Here is a 26558-nt window from a genome sequence, read left to right as displayed (position 1 = left end):
TTTAATTCTCTTTTGGTTTATTACTATTTAAAAATCAATTTTTGTATCCCCTTCTACAGAGGCTTCCACCTTCCAACAGAACATACAAAAAATACACACAATAGAAAAAAAAATAAAATAAGATAGGTAGGTAAGTTGCTTTATACAAACAGGTCCCTAAGAACCCAAAAAGGCTAAAACAGGCTCGGTTTCAATAGAAGCAGGCCCATAAATAGGCAAGAGACTTCATTCAAGTAGGGAAAGAGTCATCCATCCTCACCTAAGATCCTTTCTTGCTCACACTGAAGACAGTGGGAGGATTCCCAACAACTTCAGTAGAAGCAGGATTGGGATTCATCAGAGCCAATGGCAAACTTCTCTGCTCCTTCCCTTCCAAGGCACTGTCTCTTCCATGCGGCGTGCGGCCAGGGAAGAACGCCAGTTTTCCTGGCTCATCCCACACTCACGTTTCAGTTGTTCACTCTACAGGACATCTGAGAACAGCCTTTTACTTTCTCTCTTACACTGTGTATTTGCACTCATCGCAGCAAACTTTCCAATTACAACAGTACTGAAGAGAAATTGTGAGCCCAAGAACAAGGCTTGGTTGATCATTGAAGAGCCAGCAGTCAGTCTGACAACTTTACAGAGGGCTTTTAAAAATTGCCTGGAGAAGGCACTGCAGCCAAAAAGCTATTAGCAAGCATGAGACTGATTTTTTGTAAAAGCACTTACCCAAGCTCACCATGGGACTGCAGCAAGCTCAAGAGCATCGATGGCTGCCAGGGGCTGTATGAGGTGACCCCAAGGTCCACACGGAACCCAGGAGCTGGGAGGAAGTCACTGAAACACCAGTGAGACACCAGTTACCTCCTTCCTTCAGCACATCTCAGCTCAGAGCACTTCCACGTCTCCAGGACTGCAGTACAAGTAGAGAGGCCACCCAGGAAAAGTTTTATTCACATAAACCCTGAGAGCAGATCAATAGTGCCAGGCAGCCTTTAAATTAATTTAAATATTTCACCTTTCAGGAAAAACATGGCCAAATGTTTGTTTTAACTTTGCATTATGTCTGAAGTCAACGCAGAGTTCAGCACCAGCACTGTGCAGCACAATCTGGCCAGTCAATCAGATCTTGAAACATTTTTACCCAAGGGTTCTCATCACCTCATTAGATGGGAACGAATCACAGGAAGAGGCTACAAACGACACAAGGTGCTAATTCTTTACAAACAGGCAGTCATTATCCCCTACCACAGAGCAAACAGCTGTGGTTTTTCACCAACATGCTTCAACCCTCCCAGCCACCACCACAACCCTTCTTGGCCAGGCTTCCTGCTCCTATTCTGCACCACTCTGCAGTTATGTCACATAACCATTGCTAAGGTTTTTTAATTACTTTTTAGCCAAACAGTTCTCTGGTTTGTTTAACAGCTAACAGGGTTGCTTGCAGGGCTGTACACAGGCTGCCACGGGGCTGGGTGGAGGAGCCAAGGAGCAGGCAGAACGACACGGTGCCGGTGTTGCTGCTGCTGACTCGGAGCCAGAGAAGGTGCCTCGGGCTGCAGCCCCAGTGCCCCAACACGCTGCCGCCTTCTTGCAGGGACACGGAGCAGCAGACCGGGCTGAACGCCAACTGTTCCCACAGGCTCGTCCACAACAGCTGAAGGATCTTGTTTTGAAAAGGATGTTCAGGATAAAAACATGGGACTCTCTCAGGAGACATGGGAATCATCCAGAATCTCCCTTCCCTTTTCAGTTTTCCATTTGTTTTCCCCTCTTTGCTCATTTGTTTTGTCTCTTGGGGTGGAACTGAGAGCATAAGCTCAGAGATGCACTGTAAGCTTATACTCAATTAAAACTCAGGTGCTGGGCCCAGACAAAAGGTGAATGGTACAAAGCTGGCTTAATTTACATTAAAATATCCATAATGCTGTTAAGGTATATTCATAATGCTGAAAAAGCAAACACATTCCGTGGTTCTGTTTGGCACTTGCTCCCAGAGTTTCTGCCATGCTGAACAATTGAAAATACCCGATTATTTTTGTGGGTGATAAAGAAAAGCCTTTCCAGTTTCGTTACTTAAAATGTTGGTAGCTGTTTTTATACTTTGTCCATTTATCTCTCATGAAACCCAAAGAGAGCTCTTGCTCTCCATCCATTCTTCCAACACTGAAGTCCTTTGAAGTTTACTTTGGCATCTACTTCCTCAAGCAAGCACCTTAACAAAAAACTAAAGCTGAAAGTGGGACCCCACTCCAGACTCAAGACAAATTCAGATACTGATTTCTAGAAACAAAGATTTAGTGAAAAAAACAAGACACTAAAGTTACAACAGAGCCTACAAAATCTAGGTTAGCTTTCACACTATCAATTCATTAGTTGAGTTAGATAGACATTCAGTTACACAGCTCTTCTATTCAAGTCATTCTTACTGCTGACAGCAGTGGAGGGAGGAACAATAATTTCAGGGAATACATAGGAAATAACAAATATTCCCTAAGTCACTGGCACTCAAACAGGTCTCAAATTGTGACTGGGCATTTGAATTATTCAGAAGATTGGTAGGCAGACCAACTCCACACCATCTAGGCTTTAAAAACCAAACCAAAACAATCATCCCTCCCCAACACATAATACTTTGCCCTACTACACTTAAGGCACTGGATTGAGAGAAGGAAAAATCTGTGTTCAATTTCTGGTTCTGCTATCAATATCCCATGTCACCACGGGCAAATCACTTCAGATTGAGAGCTCACGCGCACCACATTACCATGCGTCAGGTGAGCCGCACCAGTGCACCTGTCTGCACACATCTAGCGCATCGCAAATGCGAAGTAACGTCACTTAACTCAGTAAGGAATAAACTCACATTAAATTGCTTTACCTTGTATTTGTTGTGGATTAACAGTACATAAAGATAAATCCAGGCAACAAAAGAAGCCTGATGAAAAGTCTGTGCCCCTACATTCATCACAACACTTAAGCATGCATGCAAACAGTTTTTAGTCCTTATTTCACTCATTCACCTATACACATATATTCCTTTTTTGTCTGTCTTTAATGTTAAGATTTTAAGTCACTGAAGATGTTTCTATCAAACCCAATACACGAGGGTCTGAGCCTCAGCTGAGGGGTTTAAGGACTCCTACCATAAAAAGAAATACTACAACTCTGATTATCAGCATTTGTATGAACTGCAGTTGCCGTGCTGGCAGAGGAGTGCACTGACTCAATGCTGACTGGAGTCCCACCAAAGAAGATAATAAGGAACGGAGGGCTGGCCCAAGATGAGAACTATCATCTATACATTGAAATGCCAATTAAAAATGTCATAGAAACAAGTTAAGCGAGGTCGCAGCTCAGTGCACATTAAGTGTTTCCCTTTCAACTCTGAACTTATGAGGCCAAGTTTTCTGTTTGGATCTATCTTCTGTTCCATGAGAAGCAGACATTTCCCAAAGTACAGAATAAAAAGAATTTGCACGTAGGTTAAATCAGTATCCAGAACAACACGATGTGCCTCTGAACAAGCAAAAAGCTCTGCAAACACTCCACTGCTAAAGATCTGCCCAAACTACTGCTGGCACTACTCCGCACCGGCCTCCTGCGCTGGTGCAAATCTCTCCCATATACACTGGGATGATCTAGAACTGCCATTTCAGGATTGTTAAATTCCTGCCTAATTGTTTCCCTGTCCACTAGACTGAGAGGTAAGCAGCTTTCAATGTGCTCATGACAACTTAGTAAGCATTTTCTTTGACAAACAAAATGCACAGTTAGTGTTTTAGAAAGCTTCCTTTTCAGTTCAAGGCTTTTCATTTGTTCATCAGGTCAAATTCTGATACGCATTGCCAAAATTCAACCCACCAGTAAGACTAAAATCAGTGGAGATAAATGTAGGATGAAAATATCCTATAATCTGAACTTGGCTTTCGGAGTTGAATTTTATGACTAGGACCTCCTCTTGGAGTGCATATAGGAACATCGGGGACACAAACTTCTTATATCTTTCAGAATATAGCCTCAATTCAACAAAAAATTCTCCAGGTGGCTTAGATATGAGCTATTAGTAAATCAGAGTGACTGCAGGTGTTTTGCTAATCGCAGCAAATTGTTACACTGACTGTAAAGCCTGCTCCATCTTGAGCTGCTTGGCATCTTACAAGGTTGTCTCATCATGGTCTAAGATGTGTAAGATGTTTTGTTACCTTTCCAAAAATGTCCTGTTTCTACTTGCCAGCTAAGCTTACCAGCACAGCAACAGCAATTCCATGAAGCTTTAGTTTAAAGGCGGATGGTGGGTTTTTGCTTGTGTTTTTTTTCTTCCCTTTTAAATGAGACTCACACCTATTCCAGGGATTCTGGGGAAGATGAACGGAGAAGAACGTGTCCTTCAGTCTCCCAACACAGATTTATAGCAAAACATCAAGTCCGCTGCAACATGCTCTCAATTTAGAAAGTGCTGGTGCTATAAAGAGAAAGCCATTGATTATTCATCCTTGGTTTATAATACTCAAGTACAAAAAAGCAGCTTCTTACAAGAGAGAAGCTGGGGCTTTCAAATCTGTAGAATTTAGAACATCACTCCAAAATCCATATACTTACAAAAGGCTCTATAATGGTAACATAAAAACGAACTGGGAATGTTTCTTATTTCAGTTGTGCGTAAGCAGCAGGGTTTGGATTAGGAGCACCTGGGCAACGCAATTTGTGTCACAAGGGCAGTGTCTGGCTGTGTTCACATCTCCTGCGGAGGAGGCAGGTCCTGCCCTGAGCCGCTCTGTCCTGCCCCAGCACTGCACTGACGATGGAGAAAGCGACTGTTTCATAGAACGCAAGTTTGGTGTGGGGCTTGGGCTCTTCAGAGCAGCCTTTCCAGAAATATTCAGTACACATAGCAATGTAGTTTACCAAATCACTGCTTAAACCTCAAACTCTCAAAAATTGTGAGAAAACTTTTCACAGATGGGAAATAAATTCAGTGAACTGTCCTATGTGACCTTGAGCATCAACAGCAGAACCATAATTATAACTCAGAGTATTCCTAACTCCTAACCCTGTGTTAATTAAACAACATTTACACCTGGATTTGGTACAGAAAGACCTCGACAAATTACATGGGAGGAGAAGGAGGACCGAGAAAGGACATTATTTCTGCACAAGTGGTATTTTCAGATTAAATGGAACCTCCAACAGCCTAGAGCCCAGCTTCTTTGCATTTTGTAATCAACTCTATCAGGGATATGCTGTTTGCAATTCCCATCTCTTATAGTAGAAACCTTCTTCTTTGGAAAAGAAAGGAGTAAAACCGGCTTTTGCCAACCTGACTAGAAGCAGATCAGGAGAGCGCGACTGTAGCCAAAAAAACCCAGGTCACTGAGAACACGGTGCAGTGTAGAGAGGGAAAAATGTCTTATTTACTGGTTCTCGTCTGCACACCTTTTGGACAGGTGGCTACATTGCTCAAAAACCAGACAAAACGAGGGGGTGCAAAGTAATGTACTAACTTCTTTAATAGAGTCCAATCCAATTAAACCAAAATCACTCTGTGAACCCCTGGGTTTATTCACACTAAACAAGTCAGTGGTACATAGTGTTAACCCGATAGCTGATCGTGTTTATACCCTAGGTCCCCACATGGAAAATGAGCACCAGTCAACCAGACTGCAATGGGATTCTTCCTTCCTTTTTTTTTTCCTTTTTTTTCTTTTTAATCATAAAACTATTTCTTTTATAGACTTAAACAACCAACTAGCCAAGTTATTAATTATGGTACATCTAAAAAAAAAATTAATACTAACCCTAATGTGACTGCTGCTTTAAGAGTGCTCTGTGTATCGCCTTAGATTGGCTTTCAGTAGCAATTCACTACAACAGGTCCTAAAATAATAATAATAGAGAATTAAAACCTGACAGCAAGTTTAATGGTTAAAAGTAAGAAAAACAACCTGTTCTGAATGGTGGTTTTTCTCAGCAGTTCAGTCCTGCTGCAGCACTCACAGCCTCACAAATGGCAGAAGGGGTTCGGATTCTCTCGCCTTCTTTAAATTTTTCTGGTTTTAAAAGGACAACTGCATTGTAACCTGCTAGGTACCACGGGGCATTTTACTTCATGTTATATTCAATAATGGGTCAATAATGGGTCTGTTTTTAAAACTTACTGTTTTTCTGGGGTGGGTAGGTTAGGGAGGGTGGGGAATAGAGAGAGAACAGAAGCAGAGCTCCCTGCAGCCGTAGCTGTAGCCTTGGTCACTACAACTGTCTAATTCTCAGATCAGTGCTGGCAACTTGTGTTTATTCTAGAAGATCATGATGAAACACCAGCAGCAGCCTCTAAAGCTCCACTTGGTGTCATAGGTCACGTCTCCTATTCAAGGTCACCATCTTCTGTAATTTATCAGCTAGGAAGCATTTTCTCCGTCTCCCTAGTGAAGGTTTCAGGTGGGGTAGGCATGAGACAACGAGGGAAGCTAAAATGAATAAAAAATTTTCAGCTATAGAACCAAATTTCATTATTTCCTCTTTCATCCACATCATCTTATCATTATAGCCAGACTGCTGCTTTGCTTTGTTAAGAGCAAACTGCTCTCATTTCCCCTCTGGCCCCATCGGTTGCTGGTCGACCTCCGGATCCACAAGGGATGACGCAAATGCTGACTGGACAATCTGAAACCCAAACGACTCCAGGAGAGACATGTTCTGCTGGGGGGAAAAGGGGGATCCTAGAGCAGGACCCAGGTCCCCCAACGGGCCACCGAGGGCCCTGACATGAACTTTCTGTATGTGTTTGTTCAGATAAGATTTTGATCTGAAAAAGCTGCCACATTCAGGGCAAGGGTACTTCTTCTCTGCTTCCGTCTCCATTTTGTTTTTGCTGACTGCCATGTCACACGAGAAGGACCCATTGGTGCTCTGTTTCTCGGGAGTCTTGAGGTCACTGGTGTCAGAGAGGTCTCCGTACGAATCAGAACTCTCAATCGGGTCCGAATGCGAACATTTCTGGCCTTCTATGGGAAAAAGAAAAGAGAGAAGTTTTCAGAATCTTATCTCCCTAAAAAACTATTAAATGTGCATTCAAACAGATTATATTGGTTACCACCTGATTTCATTACAGACACCACAGAACCATACACTGCAATCTCTCATCCTCTAAAGCCCTTGACCATAGGTCTTCTTTACAAGCCAGTGGGCTGCTATCAGAGCAATGTCCATGTTTTTACTATGGATTTGTCATGATACTGAATGCAGCTGTAATGGGTCTCTGCTTTATATAATACCTCTTGTAATCCCAAAGATGTCTCATAATGTTTATACCTCAGTCACCACAGAAGGATGGACCTAATGATGATATTTTAACTGTACAATTCACCCCCACAATTCTGAAATACTGCTGATACTTTGAGGGAGAGCCTAGAAGCCTAATGAAGTGCAACAGGCAGCAGCAAGATGTGAAGAAACCTGGAAATACTCAGCAAAACAGCAGTAAGCTACTGCAATGTAGAAAGTACAATGCCATTTAGTTTTGAGAAACACTTTTTTCCAAGTTAAGTGCAACGCCGTTAGAAGTGAACTTCATCGTCTAAAATTGTTCCGTCTTTAAATACTGCAGTGTGAAACAGGAGAGAGGTTAGGGACACTAAGTCATTTGGATACAGATCCTGGCAAAGCCATTGGTATGTTTGGAGTGTTCCCCATTCTCCGCTGGCAGAACGCCAACAAAGCCTGTCCACACTTTCTGCTCAGCACATATGAATGAGCGTGGGAAACCCAGACGTACTTCCTAAACAAGCCTCTGAATACAAATAAGCTGTATCTACTATTAACTCTAAAAGACCAAAGAACCACTTGGCACAACCCAAAAGACAGATTTGCTCTGGACTCAGCATTACAAACCAAACAGGATACGCATGAAATCAATACACCACTGAGCTGGAGTAAATCTCTTGTTAAGTCAGCACACCACCCCGAACCAAGGGGCTGCTGTAGTAACTCTATTAGGACCTCAACAGAAATAAATCTACACAACTGCAGCTTTCCACTGGCACAGAGTCTGATTAACCCAGCCTGCTGTGTTCTCCTGGGCAAGGAAAACCAAAACTTTTGGGGACAGCCACGGTTTTGAAGAATTTTCTCATGTTTCAGCTTCACCAGGAATACCGACAGCTCAAAGCAAGAAGCAAGAAGCAAAAAGCTTCTACACAGATTAACACACAGCTTTACATATTTAGAAGTTACATATGTTATTGTAAGAATAGCTAAAGAGTATTTATTTTTCCACAGAGTTTAAATGTAGGTTACAAAACAAGCAAAAAACCCCAGTACTATTATCACCCTCTACATCTCCTCCCCAACAACAGCTTTAAAGAGTGTAAATGTAACTACAGACAGTTGCATGGCTCCTCATCAACCTGGGGATGGATATTACTTTCAGCACTCAAGGATGTTTACGAACTGCCTTCTGCAGCTCTCCCTTCCCTCACCAGAAACACGGTTTGACTGACGTGCGACTCAAGTACAGCGGGACTAATGAACCGCCAGGATCTGCACCCCTCAGGCAAAATTCACACACCGACTTGCTCCTAGGAAGATGGTCAAGATGAACTAACATGGCTTTTTCGATCTCTAAAATCAAGGATGCTGCCAAAAATTCACAGGCCCTTACGTGCCCATCTCCTTCTCCCAGACTTGTTAATGGGCTGTCCTGGGACATATATTACATGCCTCGTGATGCTATGTGATTTCTCCGCATCTCCCTAAGCTTCTCTCCAGTATCTTCCTCGTCCTTCCTCCCTCCCCTTTCTCGTGCCCAGCCCGCCGCCCCACACAAGGCTCTGCCCGGAGCAGCAAGGTGCAGAGCAGCGAGTCTCTTGCCTTTGATGCCATAGGTCCTGACGCAGTGGAACGCTGCTCCCCCATTCGGGATGGACTCCTGGTGCCTGGAGACCTGGGGAAGGGGAACACCGTGGTGGGTTTTAACATGGACCTTTAAGTAGGAGGCAGAGGAGAAACCTAAACAAGATAAAAGAAGATGAGATCCTGCCACCATCAAAGACACACATCTGCCTTCCCTGTTCTTTCAATCCTCTCGCTCCCACTCCCTATTACAAAGTTGCCATTATACAGCCTTCATTTCTGGTTACCTACAACATGCTCAGTAGGATTTCTAGACATAATCAGGCAATTAATACCTTTCATCAGACTTCATTTGCTTTTTGGAAGTCACGATGAAAGAACAGCCTCCTTGAGAAACAAATCCCATGTAAGCAAACCTAGCGGATGACATGAGACTTTACGGGAAAAAAGGGCAGAAGAGACATGATCCAAAAAGGCACCCATGTCTCGTCACAGCTCTTGTGCTGCTTTATTTATTTAACTCAAAATGCCTTCATTGTCTGATAACACTTTGGAAAACAGTTCAAATTATTTATTGGTAAGATTTGAAGGAATGCCACTTAGTAACACCCCTCTTTGGTACTTCGTGTGCTTTCCCTTATGTTTCTAGCATTTACTGTGACTCCTAGAAGGAAGAAAGCTAAAACTACTGAGTTTTTAAGGCATACAATTCTGTTCTATAGTAATTTTTGAACAACATTTTGTCCATATGGCTCACCCTGAGTTTTAAAAAAACATACTAAAACTCATATTTTGTCTGCAGTTAACAACAACTACAACATCAGTATTTCCACCTCGCTCTGACCTGTAAGCCCAAACCACTTAAATTAAAACCCATATACTTCAAACAACTGATTTCTAAACAGAGCATTACGTTTGTGCACATGTTTTCAAATCGTTTTTGAAGTCTCACAATTACAGCCTTTTCCTTTAATGCAATACATTATCTCGCATATTTTGGAATGTTTTTAAATTCAGGTTTGGTAAGATCTGCAACTAGTACTAGTACATTTGGACCATATACAAGGCACAAGGAGGACAGAGTTTTAAAGACTTCCTACATGGATAAGCTTATCAACAACCAGCTTAATTGTCTATTACATTTTGAACTTAATATTATGGAACCTTCACATTAGAAACAGTTAAACGTGAGAACACAACACACGCTTCACTGTCACCGAGTTCCAGGTTACACAGGTTACCTCTCTGGGTAAAGAAAACCCAAGACCTAGATGTTTTTAAATCAACACAGCATTTACAGGCCCTTGCAAGAGAACTTTTATACCAATGCTTCACTTAAATATGAATAGATATCCTACTGGAAAGCCATTTTTATAGGGATATAACCACATTTACATTGGATGATATATAACAATATACTAGGAAGGAGGTAAAGCCAATACTGGCACACCTCTCTCGGGTGTATTTTCTGACAGCAGCTGTTAGTTTCAGGTGCTGAAGTTAATAATGAATGTGGCTTTACCCTAGAATTCCCTGTGCCCAGACTCCTCTTCAAAGCCAGGATCAAAGAGCATTCAGGGCTTATAAAGAAACATATACACAGGACCAGCTGAGCAAGAGAGAGCTCCGCAGCAACCTGCTGAAGGGGAAAAGGGCGGGTTGCTGAGAATGCACAAGAGAGCTGCTGTCGACCCCTAAGCTGAAGATAAAATGTACAGAAAAGTAGATATATCACAACTGGAGAAACCAAGAACGTAGGACTCTCACAATTCAATAGAGCAGAATCACCTGGGCCAAGTCATCCAGGCAATTAAAAGGATATTACCCTCCAAAACAGTGCAAGATCTACCCTCAGAAGCACAATGCTGTACTGAATATCTCACCGGGCCAAAAAATCCACCGTAGACAGGGACAGGACCAGTGTTTGACTGATAAAGGACACGACGTACAGATATAATGGTGATACTTTCAACTATAGGTACTTCCTTCTTTCATGCATCTTTCTAACAGCCACATGCATGCTGAGATGAGCCTCTTGATGTAGCAATGCATTAAAATCTCACCGCCAACCATTAAAAAAGGGCTACATGCAGGTATTCAGTGTTTTTCTATACTGCAGTTGACACAGGAAAATCTGAGGTTGTAATCTCTGCCACACACTATTTTTTCTGAACTCTGCAATTCTATTTGTAGAGCACATTGTTTTATATAACAAAAACTGCCTGCAAAGTATGTTAGCTTCCCCTTCTGCACTTGGCAGATGAACATGTGAGTCATCAACTTCCACCAAAGCAGTAAGAATGCCAGATGCTTCACAGGGATGTGAGACTTGTTCGCTTTCATCCTATTTTTTTAAAGCACTTAGCACTGTCCTCTTTTTTGCCCCCACCAGACCCTAATTATGAATGCCTGTCCTAGGAAGACGGGGAATTCATAATCAGTTACCTTTAAAAATCTCTTTTAAAACAAAGTCAGGCTAATGCAGAGGATAAAGTGGCAGTACTTCTCTATGAAGCATTTATTGCTATTCCCATAGACATATCTCGGCTTTGCAGAGCTGATTATTTCTTCATACCAGAGGAATCAACATTAAAAACATGCACAGAGAAATCATGATCATGATCACCTTTATGTAAGTGGGATCGACCCCTTCATCTCTTAGGTAACATCCATAGGGAGACACACTGTAGAATAACTGCAGGATGCTCCTTTTTCAAAAATTCTGATTAGGATTTAGCTGGAACATCTGGACAGTGTGTCTTGCTTTACTCAACTCTGAATCCACCATGATATACACCAGAATTCATCTTACCATTAAAAAAATGCCATCTATCTTGTGATTGGAATATTTACCGTCCTTCTAACTCATTTGATTTCTGTGAAACAAACAATGTGTACGTCTGAAGCAGAAAATGCATCTTCTGAGCTGCACATGTTATTAAAAGGTACCAGTTCTAGACTTGCCAAAGTCATTAATCTCTTAAATTCTTTGAAAAAGGCCACACAAGTAAAGCGAGTTCCTAAGGATGGTAACAGAAGATTATGTAACAACGAGGCAGGAGCAGGTCTTTTTTATTTAAACTGATTAAAGAGAATTTGTGTTAAGAAGTGAGGATTAGTTTTCATAGGCACATTTTAGAGGAATTCTTAAAAAAAAAAAAATTCCCAGAAAAAACCGATTGCACAGCTTCCCTGATTTAGCAAGATTTAATTGCTCCCATAACTATTCTAAGTGTAAAGACCCTAAGTAAGGGAATAACCTGGAAAAGCATCAAATCACAGATGGTAACTTTTGGATATAATGCTGCCATTTTGTAAAATAACTAAATCAGGCAACAGGTACATGCGTGACATCCAGTCAGGTACTGAGCTCCCCTTCTCCCAAACCCACTGAACCTTTAAAAGAACCTGAGACACCTGATTAAGTTCCAGAGAAAAGCCCTCCGTCTGATGGGATAAACTGAAGGGTTCTAAGCTCTGTCTTTAACACAGAGCTGAACATATCCTAGTAAGAGTCACCTTTTCATACTTCTTTTCTTTTGGTGGGTCAACATCCAAAATTCTCTCTACAAGCAGCTTGAGCAATCTTGTTTGACAATTCGTACATCTAGCACCAGCTAAGTTCCACTTCAAAACCACACCAGCACATTAACTGAGGCAAGAATAAACCAAAATGCCACCGCAAAGCGCCACGGCCGCGGCACAAGTGCAGCCGAGGGGACAGCGCAGCTTCCGAATGCACCGGGGCCTATCAAACACATGGTTCTAATCTGGAAATTTTCCACTATACTTCATCTTGCCAGGGTCTACAATTTAAACCAGATCTATCTAAAACTATGAACACTGTGATCTGATTCTAGAACACTTAAAAATTCTGCTGTTACGGCTGATAATCTATGAACAAGATTCACAGCATATGCCAATGAGTTCATAACACCGTTGTCTGACAAATCCAGTCTGTAACTTCGCTTCCCTATGAATTTTAACGCTGGGTAAATATTTAACAATAATTCACCAGATTAATTACGTTTTCTAAGTGCTGATATAAACTGAAATTCACAGCAGACTAAATTCTGGCAACACATGAAATACACAAACTGTAAGAAGAAAGTAGCTGCTTAGAGTTTGCTGTACAAGAGGTTCCCTATCCTTCTACAGAGAAGTGTGTATTTTAAATAAATTTCCACTGTACATTTAAACCTGTAAAATACGAAAAAGCCATTTAGTCACTTCATTGTTTGGACGCTAGATCTTTGTCATGCTGGCTGCATTTCAAAAGAGCTGCAGTGACATCCAGTGGTAGTCAAGTTGAAAATCAAGCTGACAAGTCTTGGAAACAACACAATTCTTCCCAACCCATATGAGTTTGTTTGGCACCACGTCCACCTGAAGCAGAGCATGATAGCACCACGATAGTGTCTTCCGTGTTGTTACCACAAAAGGAATCGGGATAACCTTAGGCCGTTTTTCAGAACATAGGCCTTCAGCAGGAAAAGAGACCAAGCTTCATTCCCTACCATCTACCTGGAGCTTCAGAATCTGAACGTTTCCAACCCAGATGCCTTTTCCGCTCAAATTGTTAACGTCACTTTCAGGTGAACAGACAGTTCACCTACCGCAAATACCTCCCTTGCAATTTAATGTCTCTCATTATTCATCAGCTCCTAGTCATCCAAAGGTCCCTGCGCCGTCCTCATATTAAACACAGAACAACTTTATTCTCTCCAAATATTTCGCCTCTCTTAAATTAGAAAAGGAACACACATCATGAAAAAATGACTCATCAGAAAAAACAAGATCCCAAACCACAGCAGCAACCTCTTCCTACGCTTCTTTAGGTATGTACGCCTGTGTGAGCCAACAATGTATTTTGAGGTTGTGTATTAATCACTCAGGAAAATAAACACTAAGAAGTCAAAATTTTTTATCCAGCTTGGCTTACATCCTAAAAAGCCTTAATTTACAACTCTCTCCAATTGAAGAGTACCACAAACAGATGAAAAAGCTTCAAAACCTCTTAGTCATATGGTTCAGTTTATAGGTAGGAGCAGGGAGTTGGACTTGATGATCTTTAGGGGTCCCTTCCAACTTGAGGTATTCTATTATCCTATGAAAACCTGTATTTGTACAAATAAAGCACGCTTCTAGTGCTCTTTGCAAAATTTGTTTTAGAAATGTATGTTAACACAAAGCAATTTATTGGGTTAAGAGGGAGAAGCAGCTTGGCTCTACTGCTGCACCAGGAGGTTAAGCAAGACTGACAATATAATGTAAGGTTTTTTATGTAAGGTGTATAAATTTCAACTTGGTGTGTATTTCAGAGAGTCTTCTTCGAAGCTGAACACAAGGACTCAAGTCTAACTAGGTATAGAAAAAAGTGCACAGTGAATAGTGGCAAGGCAATATATCATGGTTATTTTGTAGGGATCTGGCTATTTAGCAAATAGAATTCTGAAAACTGTCTATAAACAATTTGCTTCAGATTTAACTGAGCTTCTTCAGGAACTATCAGCCATGTATAAAGGCCAGACCTACAGCTCCATCAGTTTCAAGGTTTAGCATTCAACAAGAAAACCAAAGAATATATACACACATATGGCATAACCTCCTCCTGTTGCAGACAGAGTCACATAGCCCTACAGCTTCCCTCAGCCGCTATCCCATCCCATTGAAATAAAACAGTAGTTTCTTCGTTACCTCGGTTACAGATAGTGCAGAAATTGCTTGGTCCTTCACTATGTTTCTTCAAATGATCTGCCATATACGCTGCTCGCAAGTACTTCCCACACACCTGGCACGGAACTTTGTCCTCGTGACATGCAAGGTGTGAGCGCAGGCGGTCCCGAGTGGCAAAGGAAGCATTACAGGTCTGCAGGTATAATGAGAACCATGTGACTCATCAACTCTGCTAAAAGCACCGATATTGTTGAACATATTTAGCATTCTTCAGAGTAAACACCTTAGACCCTGTGCAAACACACAAATGACATGGTGCACAAGCCATTTTCCCACAAATAAAGAATTCAGGTCACCAACATACAAGATGTGATGTTACTACCCAAAAGAAATAAGAAAGCAAGAAAACAGCTCTAATATACTATAAACAGTAAAACTTAAACCAAGACAGAGTTGCCTTAGCTCCTGAGGATGAAGATACTAAAACTTTAATATTAAATAAAAGGAATAGCACAAGCCACTTAATTCCATTTACAGTAAATTCTGCCATTTCACTGAGCCATTAGAATCACTTTTGACCGCTCAAAATGTCCTCTCTGTCATCTTCCTAAATTTTACTCTTTGATCTGATCAATCTAACTTCAGTACACAGGATCCCTTTGGAATATGAAGACACACAAATAAAGCATCAGAGAACTGGCTGGGATGAGAAAAAAAGAGCCATCCTGGTATCCACAATAGCAGCGCAGACAAATTGTAGAAGTGAAGCCTCAGAAGTGAGCAGGTATCAAAATAACTGCATGACACTGTGAACTGTTTATAACTTACCCCGATCAAGGTCTCATATTCCACTTACTAGCATGAAACAACCTCGATTTTGCATAATACTGATTCTACTTGCCCACTTCCCAGATGTAAACCATATGATGAGGGAAAGCTCCCTCCTATTTTGATAATCGCAGCACTTGGCAGGCGTGCATGTACACAGCCTGCTACAGCGGCTGGCCAGTCCTGCAAGGCTTGTCCTGCCCCTAACACCTGAAGGAAAACAAACCACCAGCAGTACACTGGACAAGTCAGTAAAGGTATAGTCTGAAACCATCGCTCACAAGTGCAAGAGGAAAAACAAAAGCAAACATACATTAGAATGACCAGACCAAGCGGGCAACAGTGACCTTAAAGTGTGTACAGTGTTTTGCTCATACCACCTTTACATAAAATAATGCAGTTTTAAGATGTATAACCAGAACACCACAAGAGATTATACTATCAAGTGACTTGGGAACTGGATATATTCTGTCTTTTCAGGTATCGCTGTGTAATTAAACAACTGTTTCAACACAGACTTGTTAAAGTAACAATCCTAATAAAAATCACAAAATTAAAACTTCAAATAAGTTAAATTGATAATACAGAAGAGGATAACCCATATAATCATACATAATTTAGTTAATCAAGAGTTTAATCCAAAAAACCTTGAAGGCATCTGAAAAGCACGTATCTATTTCAACGGGCTTTACACTCGTTTGATCCTCGGAGATGCTGCAATACAGTGAATTCCAGAGAGCTGAGGCTACTCTGCTGCAAGCACCACACTGGGCACCTCGGAGGATCGGGACTTAAACCACTTCAAAAGACAACAGTAATATTACCCAGATTTCTGCAATACAGTTTAACTGAGCTCACCAGGAAAAGATTCATAAATGACAAGTAGTGAAGAGGCAAGTTCTTGAATGTGAAAGATTTCTCTTAATTTGAAATCTCAGTACACAGCGCTGAGCAAAACGGGTGCAGCTTTCACTTACTAAAATGTTCTTGGAGGTGAACACTCATTAAAGGTATGATTCCAGCACTGCTACTAATCACTCTGTTGGATATCCACTAAACATACATGACTAGAAAATCAAAGGTGACAGCCAAGAGATCCATCAGTCAGAAATCCTGCAGTCAGGCAGAAAGGGACCTGGGGGTGCCAATGGACAGGAAGCTCAACATGAGCCAACAGTGTGCCCAGGTGGCCAAGAAGGCCAACGGTATCCTGTCCTGTATCAAAACCAGCATGGTCAGCAGGACAAGGGCAGTGATCCTTCCCCTGTGCTCTGCATTGGGGAGGCCACAGCTGGAGTATTGTGTTCAGTTCTGGGCCCCTCAGCTCAGGAAAGAGATTGAAGTGCTGGAGCGGGTCCAGAGAAGAGCAACAAGACTGGGGAAGGGACTTGAGCACAAGCCCTATGGGGAGAGGCTGAGGGAGCTGGGGTTGTTTAGTCTGGAGAAGAGGAGGATTAGAGGTGACCTCAGCACTCTCTAGAACTACCTGAAGGGCAGTTCTAGCCAGGTGGGGATTGGGTTCTTCTCCCAGGCAGTCAGCAACAGGACAAGGGGGCATGGGCTTCAACTCTGCCAGGAGAAATTTAGGCTGGAGATTAGAAAGCAATTCTTTGCAGAGAGTGGTCAGGCATTGGAATGGCTGCCCAGGAAGGTGCTGGACTTGCCGTCCCTGGAGGTTTTTAAACTGAGATTGGACATGGCACTTAGTGCCATGATCTAGTCAATGGACTGGAGTTGGACCAAGGGTTGGACTCGATGATCTCTGAGGTCTTTTCCAACCCAGTCGATTCTGTGATCATCAATAAGTCTAAAAATATTGAGCCACAGTAAGCGTCCAAACAGAAGCATTGGGAGTGCATTAGTTGGTGAAGCAGACCAGAGACAAACCACATAAATACAGGGATGCCAACACTGAAACCGTATCTGTCCCATATTGAACTTAAGTCGAAAGGCAACATAGTAATTTCTATGTTTGATTTTTCACTCTTTGCTGCTGAGTTGCGCAAAGTTCACCTTTGGATAAGCTATATAGTAAATATATCTGTGAAGAAGCTTAAAATAATAAAGTCCAGTGAAGAAAGCAAGAACCAGTTTAGCTGAATCATAACAATGGGAGACAGGACTAGATTTAAAGAAAACCCCAAAGTTAATATTCAAATAGTTAATACTTATAAAAGCTATAGAGAAAAAAAAAAAGTTTTACAAAAGATGTGAAGTGCTAAATGAGGGCTAAGTATTTATCATTAATTGTTAACCATAGAAGAAAACTCTTCAGTGTTTTCCTATCAAACATTTCTCAGGTATATTAATAGATCAAAAAGAATATATATAAAGTTTAAAAAACATTGTTTAAGAAATACCTCTTGAAGTTTCAACTTTTCTATGGATGTGGATGTCTCTGAGCTTATTCCATGGTCGCTGCCATTTTCCTGCTAATAGGCAGGAAGTAAGAGAAATTAGGACAGGAAGAAACTCATTCTGCATTGAAATCAATGGGAAAAGCACTGGACTCGGGATGCCAATTTAGGTCTACTTAAATGAATAGATATTTTTATTTTTCAAAAGCCGTGCTTTAACTTAACCTGAATTTTTATCTTTTTATTCAAATTGCCAGAAGAACAACTTGTCTCTTGTCTCTGAGAAGAAGCAAACTTCCAGATTCTCCCCCTGTTCTTTCATCTTCACTTCCAGACGTCCCTTTCCTCCCAAACTGCACCCTAACTTCATACACTCAAAAGCGACAACGTGGCTTCACCCCATCCCACTATGGCCAGAGAACTGACTTACCCCTTCTCCTACATCCAGAACTCAACTGTCAGATTAAAAAAATATACATTTAAAAAGCAAAATCACCAGTGCATCAAGTCCAGGGGGAAAGATCCCGAGTGCCATTTAGTGTCTTGTCTGGACACCAAAGCAACTTCTTGGATCCCACTTCTCAGCTGCCTGGGCCATGCAGAGGCCTTCCCTATTCTGAGGCTATTTTAATAGTAAAAAACCGCTGGAATCGGGTCTTTGGCATCAGGTGCTACAGGTGCTGGAACTTAGGATAGTTTTACAATGACCTGTGAAACACAACCATTACTGCAGGGAGATGAGGGCAGAACTGCATGCTGAGCACCAAAACCTATAGCTGTTCCAGTGATGTTCAGCTTGCAATTGTCCTGCTTCTCACAGTTTCATTGTATTGATTCCAAAGTTGGGGTGACACCTTCACGCTTCTCTGCTGGCCATCCAAAATGCACTGTGGTGCCACACCAACAAAACATTACGCATCCACTGGCTTGCAAAGATACATAAGGGCTCAGGTAAATAGCCAGTGGATTTTGTTTATGACAGAGGATTCTGGAAAGCTTTTCTGTTTACTGACAGAGTACTTCTCGTTTGCAGTAAACACAGACAAGGCATGACAATAACAGGACTTTTCAACAGGAACTCAACAGATTCAAAAAGGATCCTCAATGCTGTTCAGGTTACCTGCATGGGGAGTTAATTTGCCAGCCAAAATCAATGGAAAAGGAGAATGGAAAATGGGGAAACAACATGCCAATATTAGGCTTCCTTCTTAGCGGCCAGACTCTGTGTTTAGATACACATCATGGAACGGAAGCGTTACTGATGATCATGTTATCATAATCACATGGAGAAATTTATCAATTTATACATCAGCTTTCAGATTTGAAACAAATTTCAAGTGTGACAGCATCCCTTCCATGGTTTGTACCACGTATATCAGATCCGTGCATATTTAAGATGGCTTTACAGATCTGACAGGATATTACCAAGTATTTTTTGTAAACACACACAACAGCTCTTTAACAAATTTTTTACACCTTTGGATTCATGAAAAATTAACTTTGCGAGGTTAAGCCATCGAAATCAAGAACAAGCCCAGCCTGAATGACAACTTCAGCTCTGTCCTGATACTTGTAACTTATAGCCTACACCTTTTAACTGAAATCAACAGTACATAATGTATTATGGCATTTTAAACACCACACAATGAGAAAGACTGTTCTTAGAAATTACTATCACAAAATACATACGTGCAAAGAGATAAAGTTGAGCTTGGCTGTACAGCCTTAGCTTCTGTATTTCTTTACTTTCTAGCTCTTAGTGCTACCTCATGATTCGCAGTTACAGAGTTTATATTTAGTATTCTTAAATCAATCAGCAAACTATGAAAAATTATCAGGTATCAGTTGGCAAAGGACAATTCGTATCTATCAACATTATTCACGAACTGTGTACATTCAGTAACCTTGATATCAACTGGCTAAAGACTGATGAGTTTCTGTTTGTGTTGGGACCTAAACGTTCATTTTTGTACTTGCACATGAATACACGCTCATGGAAAAAAATTGTAGTCATCTTGGACTTGGCAGTGTTGGGTTAACAGTTGGACTTGATGATCTTAAAGGTCTTTTCCAACCTGAACGATTCTATGATATTCAGTTCATCCACCGGGACCCCTTGCTATCCCCAAATTACAAAGTCTTTTCATGAGTGGAATTTTCCAATTTATGTAAATCTATAACCCCCTAAACCATCTTAAGAAGCATAAACCAATTTAAGGCTTTGTAAAGGATACGCAGTTAAGTCAATGTGAAGGCTCTACAGCCTGATTTTCAAAGGAGCTCCCGCAGATCATATGGAGGTCAACAGAAACCTTTAGATGGCTCCATATGCCTGAAAAACTGTTCACTGGATTATTAAAGCTGCAAAATGTTTCAAAAGCCTCAAAATTTGGAGGAAATATAGGACATGTGTCAAGAGATGGGGAAAAACCCGCAAATCAGGAGGCAGCAGTCATTCAGAAAATGTGGTTAAAAATTTTAGAAGAAAAAAAATCTTCTAACTTTCACTGTCCTCAAAGACAATGAAAATTATCTCGCTTCACCCTTCTTTCTTCACAGACCAAGCATGGAGACCGTTAGCCCAATAAATGTTTTAGACGTTTGCCCAACAGCTCTGTGAAGGCCGTGGGCAACAGTGGAAGCTGATTCTCAACTTTTGTTTTAATTAATACTTCCAGGCACCTTTTAAATCTCTCTACATATGAATTACAGAATTTCTTTCTTGATTTGATCTTTCAAACCCTAAGGAACAATTTATTAACTGTAAAACACTATATACATCATGACATAGTATTACAAAGGATACTGTGGTGCTTTATCTGTATTCTCCCTGGGATACAAAAAAGCTTCCAATTTTGCTCAGTGCAATGTTCTGAAGGCCATGTGATAAAAAAGAGTATCTTGGCAAGTTATGATCATTTACCAATTTTATTTGAAATTATTCTAAAAAAAAAATTAAGTCAGCTTTGGAGCCTCCCGCTGGCAACAACTGCAATTAAAAAATAAAAGAAGGGGGTTTGAAGGAATCATCTGTGACACTGACTCTAAGCCCAGGGCCAAGATGGTAAGAGATCCAGGGTGAGACTGGGATGAGCAGGAGGGAAGAACATCTGGTACAGGGGAGGGAGACAGGAGAACCAAAGCTGAAGGGATGTAAAGCAGCTGTCACTGTTAACACTGTTATTTACAAGCATTGATCCCAATGCGTACATACATGGGATTTATACTGATAAATGTCTGCACACATCAATGCAATGCCAAAGGTGACCCGCACATCAGTCTAAGCCCCTCCAGCTCCTACCTGACACTTGTGAGGTCTCTCTGAGGTATGCACCTGTTTGATGTGTCCATTCAAGTGGTCTGGCCTTAAAAGAAAATACACATAAGCACACTTAAAACAAATACTAAAAATAAACTTACCGTTTTAACAAAAAAAGAAAAGATCCCAGTGGTGGATCTATTATAAAGCAGTGATATTTAACTTTGCAAGAAGCGGATCACCAGCAGCTGGGACTCTACCTTGACAAGTATCCTCTCCAACTCGCTAATATTCTCAGGAAGAAATTATGACTGAACGATCAGTGAAAACAGGAAATACAAGCTACAATTTTCAAGCCTGCATGTTCCTCCCCAAATCCTATTTAGATCTTGACAATCGGGGCACTTTCATTTACAGTCGCTGAATATTTGAAAACCAGACCCTTTTGGTTTGTCTCCCAAACACTGATGTAAGAAGCCAACTTTAAGTGCCTCTGTGCAAAAAGACTGACTTTAAACTCTGTTGCTGTGACACGTTTTCCACCAGCAAGATGCAAAAATACTGTCCTAACTCATAACTTGGTAGGGAAACTGTATGGATACAAATACAGCGCTCTGAAGGTACCAACTAGAAGGTGCAATGGAAGAGCAAATTATTACTGGAAAAAAGACCATCCTTCACAATCAGTTAAGCCTACTTTGAAGAAGTGAGGACTGAATAGCTGCAGATTTCTCTTGGTGGGAGTTTCTCCTAGTGGCAAGAAAGCTTTTCATTGTATGAGGCCAAAACTGCTTGGAAACAAGTTCCTCGCCCTCCCCTCCCCCAGGTTTCCAGCTGCGCCAATGAGAGGGCGCGGGATGGAATTCACGCACTGGGGACAGAAAATAGACTGAGCTTTGCAGTCAGGCTCTTAAAACCTGGTGCTCCAGCAAGTGGGCTGGAGCGGTGTAACCGGAATGACTGGTTGGGGGTCCCCGGAGGCACCTCCAGCCCAGCAGCCTCAGGTGCTGCGCTGCGGAATGGAGAGGATACAAAATTAGACATCGCGCCTCCAGCCTCCTTCGGCTGCTCCTACGGCTGAACACGGAAACTTAAAGAGCCTCTGCTTTTCATTCATACTTTGATTTGACAAAGACGTGAAGACATTTTTGTTGTTTACTTTCGTAACAGCATTCCTGCCTGCTCACATTAACTTACAGGGAAAAACGAGAACTCAACATGTATCTTTCGCTTTCCTTTGTTGACAAAATCCTCTCATACAGCAACAGCAGAAATCTTTAAAATAATAAAAATCGTCAGATGATCCCCGGTAGCACTATAATAAGAGAAATACTTTCACTTCTGGCTACAGATGAAATCTTCATTTTATGACTTCCCATCACTAAATTTGCAGTCCTGATGAAGGACCCCTAACTATTGATGAATTTATATAGCTGGGACAATCCTAGCCCTGGTAGCCTCTTGATTTGTTTTCTGATCTCGATTCCTTGCCTCCTGTTAGAGCAAATCGCCTGCTTTAGGAACCGGACTGCTGCTAGGAAAGTAACACGAATGTACGCGTCCCCCGCCCCCCACTGCGGCCAGTCTGAAAGCGAGCATCACACTTCCGAAAAAGTTTCAAATTCATTAACTCAGGCTATAAAACACTGCTAACATGACTACGTGTACCAAACTAGTTATTAAATTAACTCCCACAAACAGCGACAACAGAAAAGCAGCAACATTAAATGCACAGATCTTACGTATGTTGCAGGGCAGAAACAGGATCCCCTTCAGAAGGATGTAAACCCAAAGGACACAAAGATCATGTATTAAAAGATACTTGATGCTGCAGCCTTTGAAATCTCACCTCTTCCTTCACATTTGGGTGATAAAAAACATTACGAACTAAGAGAAATGAAGGGAAGTTAAGAAAAAGAAATTTAAAATGGATACGAGGAAAATAATAATCTTGAGATGTATTAATATTTTGCACTTCAACAGCACCTTCAAACTACCTGCGGGTCAGCAGTCTCAAGACACGTGGGTGAGGTGGGTAATTAATCCAAACCCCATTTCACAGAAGAGTCATTTGAGGGAGAGACCAACTGATCTGCCCAAGGACACGCAGACACCAAGCCTGGGACAAGGCTGGGAATGTTACCCAGAAGCCAGCTGACTCTCAGTTCTAAGTCTTAATTACTTAATTACTTAAACCCTTTCAAGAGACTGTGGAATAGCATCCCAGCGGAAACGACTGAAGTCTCATTTCTCGAGACATTTTAAAACAGAACAGCCAAACTATCCTAAGTACAAATGGGCTTTGTTTCCCCATGGATAGGAAGACTTCCTAGGTGTCCGTTTGCATCTATGGTCCTTATAAGTGCTCTCTTACCTGGAAAAGCCTTTTCCACAGCTCTGGCAGATGTAGGGCTTTCCCACAGAGCCATCGTGAGATCGAACGTGATAGGACATCCTGTCTTTCCGCTTGAACCGTAAACCACACACCGGACAAGAGTAAGGCTTCTCGCCAGAGTGCGACAGCTTGTGCCGATTCAGGTGGTACACGTCCCGAAAAATCTTGCCACAGATCTCACAGGCCACCTGTTTCCTCGTCCTGCTTCTTTTCCGGGGTGCGTCGGGGTCATCCTGACCAGGGACACCGTTTTCACCCAGTCTTGGGGGTGGGATGTCTATGTAGCCCAGCTGTAAGCTTGTCACCCCGTGTTGAGCCTCATGCTGCCGAAGACGATTAGCATCCGTAAACACTTTCCCACAGAGGCCACAAGGCAGGATACCAGCCTCTCGCAGGCCCCCCGGGGTACCAAACATCATGGAGTCCAAGAGATTGGCTTTACGGGGACGCCCTCTGCCCCTCTTGGTGCTTAAAGTGGGGGCACTAGCAGCAACATTCTGGAAGGGAGAGGCCAGCAGTGGTGGGGACAGAGGTCCTGCCACCATGGGCAGGCGGTCCACGCCCTGCAGGACAGGCAGGGAGGACTGGGCGGCAGTGAGCGCAGCCCGCGCGGCCTCGTCTTCGGGCATGCCAGCGATGCCGTTGCCGTTGGGCGCCAAAGTGGCACCGTTGGTCATGTCGAGAGGGAAGCCGAGGTCAGCGGCCCCCGGACGGAAGAGCATGATGTCGGGGCGCGTGGGGGGCACGAGGATCTGCACGTTGGACTGCTTGATGACCTCCTGGCAGATGTCGATCACGGAGCGCATCAGCAGGAACTTGGCGGCCGTCATGAGCTCCGGGAAGCTCTCCAGCCGCACCACGATGCGCGACGTGTAGGCGAAGTCCAGGATGTCTCCGAACACCTTGGAGCTGATGGTGTGCATCTCCAGCTCCCGCCCGCCCCCGGCGGCCCCGCCGGCCACCGCCGCGGCCCCGCCGGCCGCCGCCGCCTCCGCCGCGCCGCCCTCCGCGCCGCCGCCACCTGCCCCGTCGCCCAGCTGCGCGCTGAACACCGACTCGAAGTACTCGCTGCAGGCGGCCAGCACCGCGCGGTGCGCCGGGAAGCTCTCGTCGCCCACCCGCAGGAGCACGTCGCAGAAGCGGCCGCCGTTCTTGCGCTGCTGGTTGAGGCTGTGCAGCATGTCGGCGCTGTGCCGGCTCACCTGGTACGTGTAGCAGCCCGCCGAGGGGCCGCACGCGGCGGCCTCGCTCACCCGCTCCATGGGGCTGCGCCGCCCCGCTGGCGCCCGCAGGGGGCGCGCGCTCTCAGGCCGCCCGGCGGCGCGCGCCGCCTCCTGCTCCCCGCCCCTGCCCGGGCCGGCGGCGCGCGCGGCGCTCCCTGCACGGCGCGAGGGGCTCGCGGGGGGAGAGACAAAAGGCTCGGGCGGCGGAGGGGCGCGCGCCGCGCGGGGCCGCCGCGGCCGCCGGCGCGCGAGCTCCGCCCGGGCCCGGCCGCCACGAGGCGCTGCGGCCGCGGAGGCCGCCGCGGGAACGGGCGTGCGCGGCGCGGCTGCGGCGAGCGGGAGGGAGGGGGCTCCGGCGGCGGCGGCTCCGGGCTGCCGGCTCCGTCCGTCCCTGTGTGTTTGGAGCGGAGGAAAGATGGCAGCGGCTGCACTTCCTCTTGCACTTTCACCCCTGGGGGGAGGAGAAGGAGGGGGCGATACCACCCCCCCTACAAAAATCCAGCGGGGGCCCCCCGGCTCCTGCTCCCCGACCAAGCGCCGCCGCCGCCGGCTCCGGTCCCGGCCCCGCCCGCTTCGCCGCACCCGCACCACCGGCGCCGCAAACTTTCCTCTCTTCTTTGGCCGAGAAGACCCCCACCCTATTCATAGAGACCCCCCCTCCAGCCACTCGGGCTCCCCCTGCCCCCCCGCTTCCTGCCCCCCTCCCTCCCCGCATCCGCCAATGCAAGAGCAGCCAGAGCCAGCAGGCCGGCCCCCACCCCGCCCGCCCGCGGGGGCTGGGGGCTGCAGTCTCCCCCTTCCCCAGCACCGATCCTCCAATGCCGAGCCGGCAGCGAGGCCCCCGCCCGCGGCACATGGGGGCGGCGAGGCTGCGCTCGCCCCCTCCCCCAAATATCCGGGCTGCAGCTCGCCCCCCAGGCCCCCCTCCCGCCACAGAGAGGAGGAGGGGCCGGGGGGGCTGCAGGCAGCGTCCCCCCCTCCCCAGGCGCAAATCGTCCAATGCAAACCCTCCCGGAGCTGCAGAGGCGCAGAGCGGCCCCCACCTCCTCGCCTCGCCTAAGGAGAGCCGATCCCAGAGGGGCCAGGGGCTGCGGAGAGGCCTCCCCCCGGTCTTCCATTGCATTTCTCACCCCCACCCCCCCTGCCTGGGATCAACTCTCAGACTGACTAAAAAAGAGCGAGGCGCCGGCATTGTGGGGGAGGGAAGGGGTACAGCGGGAATTCTTCCAGTGCAAAAATGCCCTCCTCTCGGGAGCAGTTGGGAGACACGGTACCGGGGCTGCGGGGGGCACTGGCACTGGCACAGCCCCGGGTGCCTTCCTCCGTGCCGGGGAAACTCTGCTCCCCCGCCGAGCCTGGGGCCAGCCGGGGCTGCCCTCGGCACCCAGCACCCCCCTGCCCGCGCTGCGCAGCCTTCCCGGGCTGAACACCCCAAAACGCGCGGCTGTAGTTCACTGGCGGGGCTGCTTGGGCTGTCCTAGTGCTGAATCTTACCCGTGTGCTCAAGGTCTCTCTTTTAAGAGCTTCTATTTCAACATCATCATCGTTACTCACTTACAGCTGAAATTTACTTACTCGGAGAAAAAAAAAAAATCATCTCTACTTTTGAAGAAATATTCTCCCTCCCTCCCCAATACACACATGCACTCCCAAGAGTTCTTAGTTTTGTTAAATACAACACTTTAAATACTGTTCACAGGCACTTTTTTGCATGTGTCACGTCAAGCCTAAATAAGAATCCTCGGATGACCTATTCCTGATCCAGTATCGTCACTTAAACTGTTCTGTGGAAAATACTGAACTGGCACATGCAAGGGCATCGCAAGCTACAGAGCCTTCCAAGAGCTCCAACCCAGCACTCGAATTCAAGAGTGGTGGAACTGAAAAAGAATTCTGGGTACTGATGTGCAAATGAGCGCACCAAGCTTCCAGCTTCCCAAATGCAACATTACATTAACACTTAAGGCCATGTAGTGCCTCAGCCT

General features: G+C 44.4%; 1 protein-coding gene across 6 annotated transcripts; it reads right to left on the bottom strand.

Annotated features, from left to right (window-relative positions):
* Nucleotides 1-25217, bottom strand: PATZ1 (POZ/BTB and AT hook containing zinc finger 1). 6 transcript variants are annotated; one of them, XM_065033223.1, is made up of 6 exons: nt 23330-25210; nt 20998-21061; nt 17700-17768; nt 14533-14704; nt 8854-8991; nt 1-6989 (listed from the first exon to the last, which is right to left on the bottom strand). In XM_065033223.1, exons 1-6 carry the CDS (start codon nt 24610-24612, stop codon nt 6571-6573), a joined length of 2145 nt encoding a protein of 714 aa, XP_064889295.1. In that variant the 5' UTR covers nt 24613-25210; the 3' UTR covers nt 1-6570. The 6 variants fall into 6 exon arrangements, with proteins under 6 accessions (XP_064889295.1, XP_021145285.2, XP_064889298.1 ...); XM_021289610.2 differs by having other exon boundaries at nt 17700-17771; nt 23330-25208; XM_065033226.1 differs by lacking the exon at nt 8854-8991 and having other exon boundaries at nt 17700-17771; nt 23330-25217.
* Between the last annotated feature and the right edge of the window lie 1341 nt (nt 25218-26558).

Source organism: Columba livia, chromosome 17 (genome assembly GCF_036013475.1).
Source record: "Columba livia isolate bColLiv1 breed racing homer chromosome 17, bColLiv1.pat.W.v2, whole genome shotgun sequence".
In the NCBI taxonomy this organism is placed as follows: domain Eukaryota; kingdom Metazoa; phylum Chordata; class Aves; order Columbiformes; family Columbidae; genus Columba; species Columba livia.
Note: the sequence above shows the minus strand (reverse complement) of the source record. Positions and strands in the feature narration are given on the sequence as shown.

Excerpts from the sequence above, each read along its gene's own strand:
- PATZ1 (XM_021289610.2), bottom strand. The coding sequence starts at position 24,612 with ATGGAGCGGGTGAGCGAGGCCGCCGCGTGCGGCCCCTCGGCGGGCTGC. Across the intron at positions 14,705-17,699 it reads AAAAGTTGAAACTTCAAGAG|ACCTGTAATGCTTCCTTTGC; the intron begins GTATTTCTTAAA and ends TTATACCTGCAG. Across the intron at positions 6,990-8,853 it reads CAGGACCTATGGCATCAAAG|AAGGCCAGAAATGTTCGCAT; the intron begins GCAAGAGACTCG and ends TTTTTCCCATAG.